The sequence below is a fragment of the Cryptomeria japonica genome, chromosome 10, assembly GCF_030272615.1.
Source record: "Cryptomeria japonica chromosome 10, Sugi_1.0, whole genome shotgun sequence".
Classification (NCBI taxonomy): domain Eukaryota; kingdom Viridiplantae; phylum Streptophyta; class Pinopsida; order Cupressales; family Cupressaceae; genus Cryptomeria; species Cryptomeria japonica.
In genome coordinates this window covers 362,275,891-362,294,089 of record NC_081414.1, presented here as the reverse complement: position 1 = coordinate 362,294,089, position 18,199 = coordinate 362,275,891, and the positions used below count along the sequence as shown (strand labels likewise).

Sequence of the window (18,199 nt, the reverse complement as noted above, 5' to 3'; positions counted from 1 at the left end):
TGCGTACCCGGTGTTAAAATATGAATGAAAATGTTCGGGACGGGGGCGCGGGCGCCACTGTCCTGATTCTGCCCCTGAAACTGCTCAGGAAACTGTTGTTTTGCAGCCTGGAAAGCTGTCAAAAATGCTGAAAACTACTGTTTGACAGAAGGACCAGGGCGCCCAGCGCCCCTGTCCCAGGGACCAGGGCGCCTAGTGCCCCTATCCTGGCAGGACCAGGGCACCCCACGCCCCTGTCCTAGTCTTTTTCTCTGCAATTTGGTGTGAAGTTCAGTCTCCGTCTGCTTCCGTCGGATCTGCAACTTGCAGCGTCGTCCGAATCCCGAAACCTACACTTATATCTGAAAAGGTATGGTGGGCGGCTATATAGGGTTTTGCCTTAGTCAAACCCCCGCTTTGGTGGTTTCCACCTCCACGAATAGCCAAGTTGTATTGTAAAAGTAGTGTGTGTGCAGACCTTGTGTGTGTGCAAGATCCTAAAATGCAAGTAAGCAAACTAGAGCAACCTAGAAAGTAAACCCTAATTGCTTGTAAATGATAATGTAAATGCTCCAAATCAAGATGTATAGTGATCTAAAGCATGAATACAAATGATGTAAGGAAGCTTATGCAAAGACATGAAAACAACATGAAATCATACCCAACCCCAAGGGAGGGGTACAAGCCAATCTTCAGTCGGTGATCCCTTATTGTTCTTCAATGCCTTCAAAGCCCTAAATGGATGAATGAAATTGATAGATGCTTGATGGATGGATGTTGAATGTTGTTGAAGTCTTCAAAGATCTGCTCTTTCGCTGCATAGAAGGTCCTTGAAACCAAAATTCCTCTCCTTTCAAATGAAGAAAGAGAGCTCTTATATATGAAACCCTAGGTCTTAATTTCAACTTTTGGCTGACCTAGAGATTGAATCTCCCGCCAATTTCTTGGGTTTAAGCTTTATTTTATGATTGGATCGTGCTCCTAAAATTTCGGGAAAAATGTCCGGGACCATGTGCACGCCGGGCGCCATGGTCCTCTCCGGGCGCCATGGTCCCGACAACTTTTCACCAAATTTTCAGGGCCGTCGGATATGATGATTTTAGAGAGAATCCCGAAGTTACAGGTGATTTCGAGATGTTTTGACCCCCGAAATCAAGCCCCCAAGTTCAAAATAGGACCTAATTAGGGTTTTTGATTAAATGATGTATTGGAAGAATAAAATGAAAGGGGCACACTTTAATGAAAAGGGCCCAACTTTATGATATGGGAGATGATAAAATAGAACCTTAGACCTAATTAATTTAATTAATTAAGTGCTAAAGGGGAAATGCAATGCAAAATGCAAAATGCGCCAAGGCGGGTGCTAAACTAGGTGTGAAATTGTACCACCCTAGCAAGTGCGTACAATTTACGACGCTACAAATACAAATGGTTCTTCCCAAGGTAATCTGAATGAAGTTGGAAGCTCATGCTATCGTTATGGCTTTCAAGAAACCTTGTGAATTAGGTTGGAAATAGGCTATTTGTAAGATGGATTCTAAGATTTCGATTTCTCTTTTGAACAAAAGAAGTTTTGATGACTTTCTTAGTAGTTGACATCTTTTGTGAAGTCAATTCTTCACCTTTCTTGAAACTTTGATTTCATCTTCTTTGTTCATGTTCCTTGTGTATAGAATGTTATTGCAAATTGTCTTATCAAATGAGCTTTTGTGATTAATTGTAAATGAAATGTTTCAAATTGGAAGTTCTCATCCTTTTATCAATCTTCATGATTCCTTTATTTCTTCGAAATGATATTTATTGATCATTGTTACTATTACTTTAATATCATTTGATTTACTTTCCAATACATCTTGATGATGGAGATTCAGTGATAAGCCTCCTTAAATTTTCCTTTGTTTTGATTCTTATAATTGCTGTTGCTATTTGAAAATCCTTATGACTTCTTAATTAATAGTTTTTTATTTAAAAAACAAAAACAAAATACAAGATGCCCAAAAGTTGAGTAGCATAACGTCTCTAAGCACCTAATAATTAAAAATTTAGTATGCATGAATGCACTTGCCGACGCTTGGCATCAGCGAAGAGCGTGAAAGGGCGGAGTAGGTAGATCAGAATCAGATTGTGTTTTGCAATTTTTGTCCTCCGCCGTACAATAATTTGCTACGATGGAATTGGTGGAGCCCATGCAAGGTACAGAGTACGCTGATCAGTCATGTCATTACTTTAATATACGGTGGAGACCAACTTGGGCAGTTGCACTCGTTATTTTTAGTTCCTGCCTGTCGGCAGGAACTAACGCAATCGTTGAATACATTTTTGTTTTCAACTTCCTCCAATGAGCGCTCAGAATTTTTAGAGCTTCAATGCTTTTGGAAAACTTAAATATTTAAATTGGATTAATAATTAATATTAAATTATTTATATTTAATATGATTTGTCAATGCCGCTGAAACATTTGATTAAATGAAATAAAAAATAAGAAAATACATACGGGAAAAAACTTTAGACATATTGTAATAATTAAAGCCGAGTTGTAAGGCGAGGTGGAAATCTGGGTTGTTGCAAAACATCTAATCGAAAATCTGTAAAAAATCTTTGTACATTAAATGCCATTGAAGGAATTTGGCAGAGTTCATTTAATTTTTAACTTTCGAACAATCTGGAGTAGTCATGAGCATTCTCCAGTACATTCTCGATCTGTGCTTTGCATTGTGTTTGAGTAATGTATTTGAGTACATCTGCATCTGAGTGAATGCACATCCTTCATTTTCCTGGAAGGCAAAGAACAACAGCCAGAAATAGGGGTGAAAAAAACTGTTAGGTAAGATCTTTATTTTTGGACAGTGGCTTTTATTTATGTTTTGGACAAATTAATGCTATTGAATTGTGTTTCAATGGTTAACCAGTTATAAATTCCCCATGTTTTCATTTTGGTCACTGGTTTCGCACCTTACTTTCTATAACAAATGTCTGTAAGCACGGTAAAAATGATTAAGCTACATTTATCTTTAACATTTTTATTGTGATATTGTGGTTTTTCACGGATTATTGAAACAACTAAGATTCAGAAGGTAGTACCTTCTGTAACCGCTATAGGGTACTTTGCTTCTGAGCCACAAGCCCTTCACAGGTCCAAGCTTCACTGTTGTAGATCGGCCTTCACACAAATGTCGGACTACAACCCCCAGCAACGTATAAGGAACAACACATTGCTTGTTTATCAAGAGCTAAAATAAAGGTTTTACAAATTTTGAAAAACAAAGAACCCACAAAATGACATTTTATCAGAAATAAAACGTGAAAAAAGAAGGGTTTATAAAATTTGTTATTAAAATCCAAAAATATGTCTGATAACATGAAATTGATTTTAGTTGAGCCAAGAACCTGTCATAATCGACATTTGTTTTAAAAGATAAAAAGAAAATTTGAATAGTTACTTTTTAATCTGAATTTGATAGGGCCCTGGAATTGCATTCAGTCTGGCTTTATTTTTTTGCCTGTGTTGGTTACTGGGTCGCATAATTACTAAGGGAGTGAGCCCAGTAGTCTTCAATCTCAAATTGTCATCTTGACAATGCTCTGACTAGTCTATGCTGCTTTGGCCCAAACAAACCATATTCCTCAGATTGCTTTGTGGGCAATACAAGTGAAGATCTGACAGACTTTCTAATTGTGAAATCGCCGAATTGGGGTTTGAAGTTCAAGAAGAAGGAAGGATTTCCCCTACCTAAAAGATTAATTTCTATGGTCATCGCCAAGGCAGCCGCTGAAGGAGAACCCCACTCACCGATTCCCATTTTGAGCACCATACTGAAAGGATTCCATGTATCATTACGCTTGTAAGCGACTTTTACAGCAGGGCCTGCGTCCCAGAAAGTACCCATATGCAAGCACAATTCTTTGCTATCTCCTACAGCAATCCCAGAGATCAACGATAGACCTAATATGTTAATGGGAATCTTAGCCCTAACCAGCGGCTTCTGCCCTTCTCTCAGCTTCAAAGAAGCCTTCATGGTTGGTGTGACGTCAACTGCTCCTGTGAATACAATCACTCCTGCATTAAGCACGATTATCCATTGCTTGCATGCATGCAAATCCAAATCGACTTGCCCATGCAAAGTTACTCGATTCAATTGAGATTAGGCTCATTCTTCCATTTGGAAGCGTGAATCTAAGGTAGACCGTCTCTTCCTTGCAAAAAAAATACGCCATTAGTCCTCATCTCATTTCAAGCCTTGACAAGTAGACCTCCCATGTAGCTGGCATCTGCATCTCTTTCCGTGGCTAGACACCTGTATCTGTAGAGTTACCACATATTAAACAGTGGCTGGTAGTTATCTTTTAAATACCAAATGGCAAAAGTAGCTGTACCAGATGTTAGCTTCTAATAAATTATAATATTGTTAATTTGTAATTAGTAAAAAATTAAATTAGACCAAATTATACATTAATTATATTTTTAGTTATGAATTAATATTGTTCTAATAAATTTTTTATTAAATTTATCAAGTTTGGTTTTATTTGTAATTTTTAATATAAAGGTTTAAATCTTAAACTAACAATATGTAATTGCAAATTTGTTTTAAGAAAAAACAATAATATATGTTGTATATTAGTTTTTTATTCTAAATTATTTTATTTATATTTTTAGTAATAAATTACTAATATGAATATGTTAAGGAATTGTTTTCATAAATAAATAATTTAATTTTAAAAATCAATAATTCTAATAAGAAATCTTATTGTTGAACAAAATTCAATTCTTATTAATGTTAAAACTAATATATAAAAGATTCAATTGTTCCAGGATTTCATATATAAATATTTCCACATCAATTGGTGATATTGAAGTTCCATATATGAAATTTTAAATTTATGTGCAAAATAGTATTTGTTTCACAAGTTAAATAGTTTTATGGAAATTTATTGCATTCTCAATTTTTTGTTCATTTACATGCCATTGCCATGCATACAACTTACTTGTAATTCTTACTTTGATAAATGTAATCTATATCACCTATTGATATGCTCCAAGTTGTTACTAAACTGTGTACCTATCTTTCATTCTGTTCGTTTTCTATTTGCATTCCATTGTTAGGCATAGAACATATTAATTGTTACATGGTTTCAGATTTTTTGTTTTAGTTTTAGTTTGATTTGTATATATAGTTTTTTTTAAAAATATGCTATTCAAACTGATTATTCCCAATTTATATTGTTGTCCCCAACCTCCTTATTAAGAACCACCTGTAACAGATTATGTCCACGTGCAACATAGACAAGGTAAGCAAACAAGTTAAATGGAAAATGTAAAGGCATCTACAAGGCACGTGGATTGTTAGTTGGGTTTCTTTCTTTGGTCAACAAATTATTTGTTTTTTTTATAGAATTTTGTTTAAACATAAATTGACATCTCAGTTCACTGAGTGAGTCAGCATTACTGGAGCTTGGTGAGTGGTTTCGCATGCTATTTTGACCATTTATAGTTGTTTTTAGCCGACGTGGGCTGAATCTAGCGTATTAGCTGTGTCTGTTTATATGAATCTCTATTGAGGTTCTTTGCTCTTTTTTAAGGCTGGTGATTTTTTTTTTCATGTTATTTTACCCCATTTTTACTTGTTTTGTTTATGACATTGAATAAAATGGTTTTATGTTTGAAGCTGAAAAAATCCCTTTCATATAATAATTGTTTAGAAGTAGTTTAATGAGTCAAATCAAATTTAATGTATATTATATAGTACTGAAATTATTATTATTTATTTTTTATATTTCTAGTTCAATAAACTTAAATTATTTTTATTCTTAACTTAGAAATATAAGTGTAAGTGAATAATACTTTGATTAAGAAGTTTAAATTTGGAAAAAAATTATTCAATCAATGTCATTTGACCAATGATTCTAACCTCATGTCTCATAGTATTTTATTTATGCATACAATACAATCATAGATATAATTATCATTAAAATACAAAATAAAAATTTTATAAATATAAATATTTGTTTATTTTGAATAAATTTAAAATTTCAAAAGAAATTGACAATTTACATTTTACATTTTTAATAGGTTTTATTTTATTTTTAACTTTTTAAATTTGATTCTATTTGTAAGTTTTAATATAGTTTAATTTTATTGTTACTATTTTACTTAATTAGGTTCAACTTTCTATTAGTTATAATTTTCTAAAATTGAATTTATCTTTCAACTATTGAGTTTACAAACTGCAAAATGATGGCAATAACACTATAAATTTTTACTAATTAACTTGCAAAATGATGGCAATAACACTTTAAACTTTTACTAATTAACTATCATTATGTGATTGCAAAATTTGTTTTAAGACAACAATAATATATTTTCTATAATAGTTTTTTTTTATTTTAAATATTTTTATTTATAAATTTAATAACAGATTTATAATTTGAACATATTAAGCATTTGTTTTGAATAATTAAAAAATTATTTTTAGAAATCAATAATTTTAATAAGAAATCTTATTTTTGTATAAAATTCAATTCTTTTTAATGTTAATACTAATATATAAAAGTTTCACTTGTTCCAGGATTTCATATACAAATATTCCACATCAATTGTCAATATTGAAGGTATGTCAAATACTTCCACAAAATAGTATTTGTTTTGCAAGTTAAATGGTTTTATGCAAATTTATTACATTCTCAAAATTTTGTTCATTTGCATGCCATTGTCATACATACAACATATTTTTCGTTTTCTATTTGCATTCCATTGTTAGTCATAGAACATTTTAATTGTTAAATAGTTTCACATAATAGTCTTCTTCCTAAAACATAGAGGCAAATTGTGTATTATGATCTAGGATTTTAAGGAAATATTGTTTTCTCCATTTGTGTTATATAAAGAATGTTGTCTCGATTGTATTTACAAGTACTTTTTTAGGTAACCATAAATCATTAAGAATATCTATATACACAAACATATCTTTCTAGAAATATATTTACATACTTTACCATAGCATCAAAAATAAAGAAACTGTTCACCATTAGTCTACTTATAAGCATGTCGTCAAGTAAGTTTGCGCTCAGCTTTATGAGAATTTTGAAATTGTCCATGACAATCTATAATTTTTTTGCATTGCAGGTAACGAACTTTGTAGGTAACAAAATTGGTGAGTAGACAATAAATTTAAGTGCAGTATATAGTGTTCAGTACTCAGTGCCCAAAACCTGGAATTGAACAATTGCAATTAATTCTAACTTGACAATTTTAAAACAAAAACCTCTGTGCAAAAGGAAACTCAACAAAACTTAGGAGTCATAGAAGTCAAAACATCTCAACATATGACGGGTGCTAATACTTCTGACATTGACAAAGTGTTAAAAGACAATGGCCTATGTCGAATTACAAATTTCAAATACAACAATGGCGATTGCTTATTCGATTCTCTAGAGTTCCTATTACAAAATCGATTCACCTCCATAGAATTGCGAAATGGTGTAATTGACCATTTCTTAAACTGCCTTGCAAGATGCGAAGCAGAAGCAATCAAGTCATACAACGATGAGATCAACCCTGAAAGTTTGTATGAAATGCACCATCTTAGAGATAGAAACACTTATCTACAACGCATGCGATTGTCCGCAATGACAACCACAAACGAAAAAGAAACAGGACTATGGGGAGATATTTTTTGTATCCATTGGATATCAAACTGGCTCAATATACAAATATGTCTTTGGTCAAAAACAACGGGAAAAAAGTATTTGCATTTCAAAGAATTTTCAAACACAAAATGCTATTCTTTACTCTTCCATGACACAAATCCACTTTCAGGGCATTTTGAGCCACTGTTAGAAATAGGAAATGAAAATACCAAATACACACAAAAGCTAACACTGCGCACATTAAAAAGAACACTTAGAGATAAGATTATGCCTTCGTGTTCTACAAAAAAACAATTGGAACAAGTCCTAGCTATTAGTAATCAGTCAAGGCAACATATTGAACCTCAACAAAGCAAAATAGGTAATATGACAATAAGTACAAGAGCAAAATCAACCAATACAAACTCCTCAACAATCACACTTCGTCAACTAAAAAAACAAATTAGAAGTGAAAAGCTTATAAATATTGAAGCTGCCAACGATTACAATATCCCCAAACCAATAGCAATCAACCCATCATTTCAACGAAAAACTAATAAGAGGACTAGTTCACTGTCACCAGTAAGAATTTTTAAAGACAGAATACAAGATACTCCTAAGTATACTTGTTCAATTTGCCTAATGTTACACTTTAAAAAACAAACTAGGGTATTTAAAGACAAAGAAAAGAACACTTATCAAACTCTATTGCAATTTGATCGTACTACAACAGGAAATACAATATGTCGAACTTGTAACAATGCATTACAACAACATGTGCTACCAAAATATTCAACACCACACAACATTCGTACTAATAAACCATTGCAACATGTACAACATCTATCCCAGCTAGAAGAACGATTGGTCTCACTGAGAATTGCATTTGCACAAATTTGGGAACTAGGCCATAGAAGACCACAACTAGGCTTGACCGGCTCGATAATTAATGTCCCAGCAAATATGGACATAATACAAACAGCACTACCACAATCTATTGATAGCACAACAACAATTGCAGTATCGCTAAAGAGGCGCCTGGAGTACAAAAACGCATTCCAGAAAGGAATGGTGCGCCCAAACCTTATAATGCAAGCTTTGTTTCAACTATCAAGCACACCACTTTACAAATTACAAAATGTGCAAATCAACAAAGATTGGCAAGCCATCGTACAACACAATTCAAATAACCAAGAAACAATACAAACAAATAATACTGATACTGACACAGATAGTGACATGGAAGAAGAACAACCATCAGAAACTTTGATACACGGATTCACTGAATCTAGGTCCATACACCAAATGCAGGATAAAATACTAGAAATTGCTCCCGCACAAGACAATTGTCCCATAGGCATTTTCCAAGACAAATATGCTGAAGAAATGAACTTCCCAACACTTTTTTTTGGCAGCGCGCGTGATGATGACATTACGAAAAGGTTTACATACCAAAAGATTGCACAATGGGAACTCTTAACCTCACATAGACAATTTGCATATCACACAACTAACCTGTTTTTCAAAACTGTCAAAGTCCTTATACAACAAGTCATCTCAACAATGTGGGTAAGAATACGGAAAGGACAACTTAAAGGCAAAAAGCTAATTGCAAAAGATGTCAAAGAAAAGCCAAACCTAGAAAGAATGCTAAAATCAAATATTGGTTACATTGACTTTAAAAGAATTAGAATTTCTCCAGATTACACACATCAGCTAAAAAAAAATGTCTTTGCAATGATTCGACAACTAGGGCCACCAACTTTTTTCCTCACATTCACTAGCGCGGAGCAAAATTGGGAACCCTTGATGACAACTCTTCAACAACTGCATGATTTACACTACTCAAAAGTAGATGAACAAAGAGACATTACTCAAATTGGAAACCATAAATTCCAACTTATTAAAAAAGATCCAGTGACATGTGCACGATACTATAGGCATAGAATAAATGCAATGAAAAAACTAATACTATCTGATAACAGTTTCTTTGGAGACATCAGTGACTACTTCTCAGTAACTGAATTTCAAAATCGAGGAAATGAACATGACCACTTCCTCATATGGACCAAAGATGCACCAATCTATAGGAAAGCCACAACTAAAGATATAGTGCAGTTTGTTGATAAGTACATTACTTGCAGCACAGAACATTTAGACAATTCACTAGCAAGTTTACATAAGCATCACCACACAAAGCAATGCAGAAGAAAGAAAAAGACAAATTGTAGATACAATTTCCCATTTCCACCAATGCAAAACACAATGATACTTGAACCATTATTAGAAAAAAATGAAAAAATAATCTCAAATTCTACAAAAATATATTCCACATTGCAAATAGAAAATTATGATGCCTCTTGCACCGTGCAAGACTTCTTAGATGAAATCCAAATAACTGAGGATGAATACATCCTAGCACTAAGGTCAACAATCCAGAGGCCAACGTTACTACTACAAAGAAAGCCCTCACAAATATGGAACAATAGCTTTGCCAAACAAATGCCCTTGCTATGGAACGCAAATACAGATGCACAATTCATACTAAATGCATATGCAGCAGCAATGTATTGCAGTTCCTACATTGCAAAAGTTGACAAGTCAATGACACAAGCATTCAACAAAATACGTAAAGAGCATCAACATGAAAACATAGATGCAATACAAATGATAAGGAAACTTGGCAATGCACTACTAAACTTACAACAAATGTCATCACAACAAGCTGCCCACATTGTCCTCTCCCTCCAATTGAATAAAAGCTCACGCAAATGCATATTCATTGACACAAGACCTGATGATGAAAGGACATTTATACTAAAACCTCCAAAACAATTGAGAAAAGAACTAGATGAATCTGAAGATATTATTTGCAAATCTCTGATGCACTACTACATACAACGACCACCCACAATCGCTGCTATTTGCCTTGTTGAATTTGTTGCTACCTATAACAAAGATGGCACCAAGATCAAGCAAAAAGCAAAACCAAACATAATAAGGTTTATCAATTACAACAAACATATTGACATAGAAAACTATTGTAGAGAGAAACTAGTGCTATATGTACCATTTACCCTCAATGAAACCACACTAAAAGATAATTTCCTCTCATGGGAAAGTGCATACACACACCATGAGAAAACAATACTAAAAAACTGTGCAAAATTTACATTTACTATTAACCCTACATGGGGCGACCTTGACAAAGCCATCAATGAACTCGATACAGAAAATCCTAACGATGTTAACGATGTCCATGTACCAAACAAATTCAATGAAGAAGAGCTATACGACATAGGACCTGATATCAACAAAAAAAGCCTCAAAACTACAGATACAGTTGTCCATGGTGCATTTGAAATTGCAAAGCACACACAAATCATTGATAACAATGAATACCACAAATTAAGACAAATGCTAAACATAGAGCAACAAGCAATTGTCAAAGACATTGCCATTAAAAAGATGAAAAACATGCAAACGCCTTTGCATTTATTCCTCACTGGCGGAGCAGGAACTGGAAAGACATTCACAGCAAAAGCTATCTACCAAACACTTCTCCGCCTTTACAATGCTTCCATTGACAATGATCCAGACAAACCAAAAGGACTACTCATTGCATATACAGGAAAAGTAGCATTCAATGTTGTTGGAACTACACTACATTCAACATTCCACATACCTTTCAACAAATCAAACTTTGTACCACTTAGCACTGACACTCTAGATACAATGTCAAAACACTTCAGCCAATTACGCATCCTGCTAATTGATGAAATATCTTTAGTTGGCTCAACATTCCTCCGTTACATAGACAAACGTTTACGTGACATAATGCAAACACCCACAACACCCTTTGGTGGGTTGGACACAATATTTTGTGGTGACCTCTACCAAGCACTACCAGTACTTGACTCCATTATCTTTGAAAACAAGCCAACTGCTACAGATTTGTTGCCATATAATTTCTGGATAGACAATGTCAAGTGCTACCCACTAACAAAAACTATGCGACAAAAAGATGAAACTTTCATCTATATCTTAAACAAAATGCGTGTCGCTGCACAAACAAGTGATGACATTGACTATCTTAATCAACATTGCTTAAAGGAACCACCAGTTGACCCAACACTACCTCACCTCTTCTATAGAAAAGTTGATGTACACAAGCACAATAATAAAATGCTAACAAAACTTCCAGGAGAAACAATTGTCCTTAATGCATTGGATGAGCAAGAAACCAATATAGACACAATTCGTTTGTATGACCACACAACTACTTTGCCTTCCGAAATTCACGTCAAACCAAATATACTAGTTGAAATATATGCTGGCAATTACAATACTCAAGATGGCCTTGTCAATGGATCTGATGGAATCTTCAAAATATATACAAAACACAATCACATTGACATCATTTGGATTGATTTCAATGACCCAACAGTAGGAATACAACAACGCAAAAAACTTGCACCCTATTACAATCCCACCATTCAAACAAACTGGACTCCAATACTCCGTATAACTAAAGCAATACAAAAACTAAATAAACAACCACACACTACAATAAGGAAATAATTTCCAATTCAAGTTTCATGTGCACGTACTATACATCGATCACAAGGCCTTACAATGGATGCTATGGCATTTGACCCCACTGGCATTAAACAACATGGATTAACATACACAACACTATCACGAACTAAAACACTTGATAAATTATACCTCATACACCCATTGACTCCAGCAAATTTTAAAGTTAAAAAAAAAGTGCACATAGAAATGTTGCGTCTACTTTCAACTGCACAATGGAATATTGACAACAAACTTATTTGTTCCAACAACATTGACCACCTACAAATATGCACACTAAACACACGTACCTTACAGGCACACACATTCGACATACTCAATGACAACATCTTAATGTCTTTAGACATCTTGTGCCTACAAGAGACACACATACATCCATCTCAAACAAATCCTCTAGCCAACCACTTTAATATGTATACAATGTACAATGTCCATGGAATCTCAACATTAACAAATACAAAGTATCCTATTTCCAAATCCAAAACACATCATTCCACTAATATCGAAGCAATTACACTAACAATAATATTATCAACTACACAACTAAACATTTGCAATATTTATGCAAAGCCAAATACTCCAATTACACAAATTACAACAATTATTGATGAAATACTAAACATCATAGACCTTAATACACTACTCTACATTGTTGGCGACCTCAATATTGACATGTCCACACAAACCAAATCCAAACAAGTGCTTGAGAAACATATGCAAAAGTACAATACACATTTACTCTTAAAAGAAACGCACACCATAAATAAGCCACTAATTGATCACATATGGTCAAACTCAACTACTAACATATGCACCATTAATAGGATGGAAGCATATTGGACTGACCACCTCGCAGCTATTCTAACAATTCACAATCCTTAAAATTTAATCAATCCGCCTCAAACAAGCAAAATTCAACAAAAATTTTCACAAAACTCACTTTCCCAATAGAGCACTCACAATTTACAACTTTTTTTTCCTTCCCAAAAATACCCAAATAACATAATCATTACTCAACACTCTACTATTTTTCTGCAGCATTACGAATGCAACAACATACAACAATAGCACCAAAGTCTGAGATAATGGACAAGAACACAAGCAAAAGGTAATATACATGCACTATCTAAACATTACACATTCTCTTTTTCCTTACTACTATAGTACTAATACTCTTCCTTCTTTGCACAGGTCCAAAATTAACAATGAAATTTCATTATCAATCGATGACCTAAACGCCAGAAAAGCTGGAAACAATTTTCAAGGATATGTTCTTGTCATCTACAAAGCAACATTGGACAAAGTGAACAAGACTAGAGAAGTTCTTCGTGCAGACCTCACAGATTTGAAGGGTGAAATGACAATAACTCTCACTGTCAGCAACAACTTACTACACAAATTTGAAGACAAAATCATCATAGGCATGGGCCTCTCTATATCAGATTTTGACGTTGTTCCACGCACTGACTACGACAGAGGCGATTGTGACTATGTTCTTCTCCTCAAGGACACAAGCACTCTTCAAGTAATTCCACGTATTTTACATGACTACAACTTCATCCCAAACACCACAATCAGGCACTTGCTAAATAACACAAGTGACTATCCTATTGGCACAATAGGCGCTTTGGTAGTTGCAACAAAGAGATCTGGTGTACAATATACTTTGGAAATAAAAGATGCACACAATGATAACGCTCAGGTTCACAGCTCTCACACTTCTTTCCCTTATCTCTACTTTTTTTTCAAACCAACCTCCATCATTCTTTACTTTCCCTTTACACACCATGCTTATGTATTTTCTTTCCTATTTTGCAGCTATGGATGAATGCCAACTTCACACAACACTATTTAGAAATAGAGAACAAACTACAAAGTAATGAGCTTCCACAAATGTTGTTCAAAAACATTGTGAAAAGAACTGATCTCAAAAATGCATTCCGCACAGGCATTGCTACATTCATTTGTACACTCAAAGACAAAAGAACATTGCAAAAGCTAACAGCACTCATCGAATCAACCAACAAGGTAAGAAAAACCAAATTTTACATAGTTCGCATGCCTTTTGTATTGTTCCATAGTTTGCATATGTTTGCCAACAAACCATCGTCTTGGCGGCTATATAATTGTTTCCTTCTTATGGTTGCAGGTCACAGGCAAATTAACTATTACAAATGCATTCTCCAACCCCTTCATTGCTTCTTGCACTACCTGCAAATACAAGTTTGACACATTCGGCATGCTCCATGGCAACACTGCCTACTGTCCAAAGTGCCAAAAGGACATCAAACATGAATATTCCTTGCACCTTAAGTCAACTCTCACAACAGCTCCTGACCAGAAAATCAATTGCATCATAGAGAAGACTATAGCAGTCCAGCTAATGCCCACTCTACAAGAGTTATCACCTCAGGATTACATAAACGACAAATCAAAAGTGATCGAAGTTCTCTGTGACTTCTCTGCCCAAGGAGAGTTCACTCTCAACCAAACAAATACAATCATCCACACTTCTGCCACCACACACTAATCCAGAAACATACAACACAGGTAAGCAGTTGCTCCTCCTTACAACACCTTCATCAAATAACACATTCCTCTCCCCTTATTCTCAGATTTACCATCTTACACTTCTCTCTCATATTATTAAATTTTGTCTACTCACTTTGTAGGTCTCCGACTCTTTGCTACAATCTCAATACGAACACAGCAAATGCCAGCAGCTACAACTTTTATAGCATGAATTTTGACTCCACAAATTAAGAACATTCACGTCTTCTTATTTCACTGGAACTAAAAATTTTCAGCAAATTCTATGATTAGCTATAATTAAGTCTGCTATTGTATCTTTCAAATCATGTGACAGAAAGCAGTCCTGTATGTTTGTATATTTTAAAAAGTACAGCTATGTAGCCTACTACTTAGAATTAGAACACAGTGGAGTAATTTTGGATTTCATTGAGCCTTTGCCTTATAATGGAAGATGACTAACATGAATAGTCAGCCTCAGTTGTCTTAAAGATAAGTTCTTCTCATTTGCTCTGCATTTCTGTAACATTATTTGAATTTACATATCATGTACTCGTATTGCTATTTCAACCTTTTTCACTATTTGTTTTACTTTTTATCTCTATATTATGATGTAGTGGTGATTTTAGTTATTTTGTTATGTTCTTGTTTCCAAAATTTCCATATATTCATGATAAAGTTGAAGTCATAAATTACGCTATAAGTTCAACAATTCTAGTGTGCTGATTTCTTTGAGTGTGTTCACATTTTAGGCATGGTATCTATGGATTGGTATCGTGCGATTAGTCTTGTGACAGATAAGATCAACACTGAATGAGAACTGTAATACATTAATATCCATGCGGTAAGCTAACAAAATATAAAGAGATTACATTAGAGATATTAAACCCATGTTTAAACTTAATTATTCGAGTGGTATTCATGATAATATAGAGCACTCTGGACATAATGGGAAGTCTAAAGACTCTCATCTGGCCATGTTGCCCTCAAAATAGATCCACTTCTCGTTCAAAACAGAAACAAAACTCTACTCCCTTGTTGATAAATAACATAATTGATTAAATAACAGGGCACATACGTAACTTCAGAACACAACTCAAAAGGTGGAGCCATATCTTTTAGAGCAGAAAAATTTCTTATCAAAACCCAAAGAATTAGAAGTAAGAACTGAACAATACAACTGATTAAGGTGTCCACATGCATTGAAGTTTTAGCCCTATGGGAAGTCTATGATCACTGTGAAAACAGTCTACTAATACTTTGTACGCTGTTCTATTTTTCACAAAACCAGTAATTTGCCTTACAGTTTTGCATTTAATATATATACCATGTTTCTAAGAAAGCCATAAAATCAATAAAATCTTTATTCACTGTACATTTTTTTCAATTTAGATATATAAATCTATTACATGTACAAATTAATATAGTTTTGTTTTTTCCTCATAGATTTACCATCTGTCATTCATCTCAAATTTCTACGCGAAAATTATTACACATTTTTCTTCAAAAATATATACAAATTCACTACAATATTATTACACCTTTGTTCAGTTATCTTCATAAATTTACTCCTGCAGAATGAAAAATGCAATGTTATTCAAAGCTGGAACTTAAATGGTGAAACTCAACAGAAGTATAATGCTAAAATTACTGGCTGCTTGTCCTGGTTTAATCACAGGTTGAGCACCTGTACTGTATGATTCGAAGGCGCCCTGGTATTAATCAATCATCATTTATTTCATTCCACTCCATTGCCTTAATCTCTTCTTGTGTATTTTTTTCGGTTTACTTGAATCTGATTTAGCAGCTATTATAAATGCCCAGTTGAGAAAATCAATGCCTGAAGTCCCTCCTGGCTACGACCCAGTAGCACATACCAAACACAAAACAAAGTCTGCTAAGAGGAATGAGCGAAAGAAGGAGAAGAAGCATCAGGTACAATCTTATTTGTATCCGCTTCTTTTATTTTAGGAAAAGTTGAACTAGGGCACATAAGCTAAGCACCATCTAGTTCGATGCAACAGGCTACGTCTGATTTGCATTGCATGATCTTTGCCGCATCTTTATATCAATGGAAAAATTGGGTTTATCGACTTAATTTGAATTGCAACATTTGGACTTCGAGCTCTACCCCCTCAATTGCCTTGTGCAGGAGTACAGCAGATTCCTGCTACAGTGCGGATGCATCCTATATGAAACAGATAGGGGGACCATTTAATGGGGATCCACTCAAGTAAATACATATTTTCTGTCATTATGTATAACCACAATCAAATTACACATACTTGGCATAGTGAAAGACTTGCCTATCGATCCCATGGAAAAGAGTCATATATACAATTTAGTCTTGCTCAAGAGATATATCCTTGTGACTGCTACAGATAAATTTAAGGACTGTTCTGGATTGATACTTGTATGACTTCTCCTCTTTCTTAGTATTATACAATTGCACAGAAGAAAAAGAGTCTTTTACAAGAATATAGGATAAAATTTATTTAGTCGCGTTTTGACCTAGCAATAAAATTATTTTTCTTGTGCACAAAGTTTTATCCCTCCCTTGCACTTTGAATAACAGGGACTTGAATATTTCTTCTCTGCATTCTGTGTTACTGAGTTGTAGTAAATTGTTTTCATAGGTTCACATGCAGTGTGTTTTATACACAGCAAATCTGCACTTTGAATAACAGGCACTGCAATTTTTTTTAGTCCAGTACAATTATTGGAATTTCAAGTTTCAATTATACCCGTAAGAATTTCTCACTCTAATTTCTCTAACAAATTAGTAAATCATAGCTATAGACAAAATTCGAGAACAAAAATGCCTAAATTAATAAATTTACTATTGCAAATATTCATGCTACCATTCTTAATCTGTTGTTCTCAGTGATATGAAATATTTGTTTTTTATATTTCTTTTCAAAAAAGGTCTGTGATTTATAAATAATGATAGACATCAATTTGATACAATGTTATTACAGTACATAATAATATTTCAAAATGTTTATATGAAATATAGGAGTTAATATTGTTTGATATTAACTTTTTTTAATTTCTTATTAAAAACCACCATTTTCATTATACCTCCCTCAATAAACAAGATATTCAATTTTACTTAATATAAATATACTATTATTATATATCATATATAATTACTTTACAACAAAAATTAAATCCACTTTCTAACTAACTCAAACAGATTTTAATCAAAACATAGGATCACCATACAACTTTTCCTTTTCTCCCCTCCCATCAACATTTCAATCTTACATACACCTAACTTTTGTTGTTCTTTACCATTATATCTAGCATATACATTAACCTTTTCTAACTCCCCACTACCATCCATACATTTTCTATTCTCCTCTCGGCAGGAACATGACGCTTTGCGTCTCTTGTTTCACTCGTCTTTTCCTACTGTCTTTCATCGCCCTTAGACATTTCATGCAAAAATATAATTTTGAGTGTCAATTTA

At 33.8% G+C, this 18,199-nt stretch overlaps 1 protein-coding gene across 1 annotated transcript; it reads right to left on the bottom strand.

The window, feature by feature from the left end:
- Window positions 1-3,545: 3,545 nt before the first annotated feature.
- On the bottom strand, window positions 3,546-4,141 carry LOC131858988 (uncharacterized). Its single transcript, XM_059212494.1, has one exon. It carries the CDS (start codon window positions 3,993-3,995, stop codon window positions 3,546-3,548), a length of 450 nt encoding a protein of 149 aa, XP_059068477.1. The 5' UTR covers window positions 3,996-4,141.
- Between the last annotated feature and the right edge of the window lie 14,058 nt (window positions 4,142-18,199).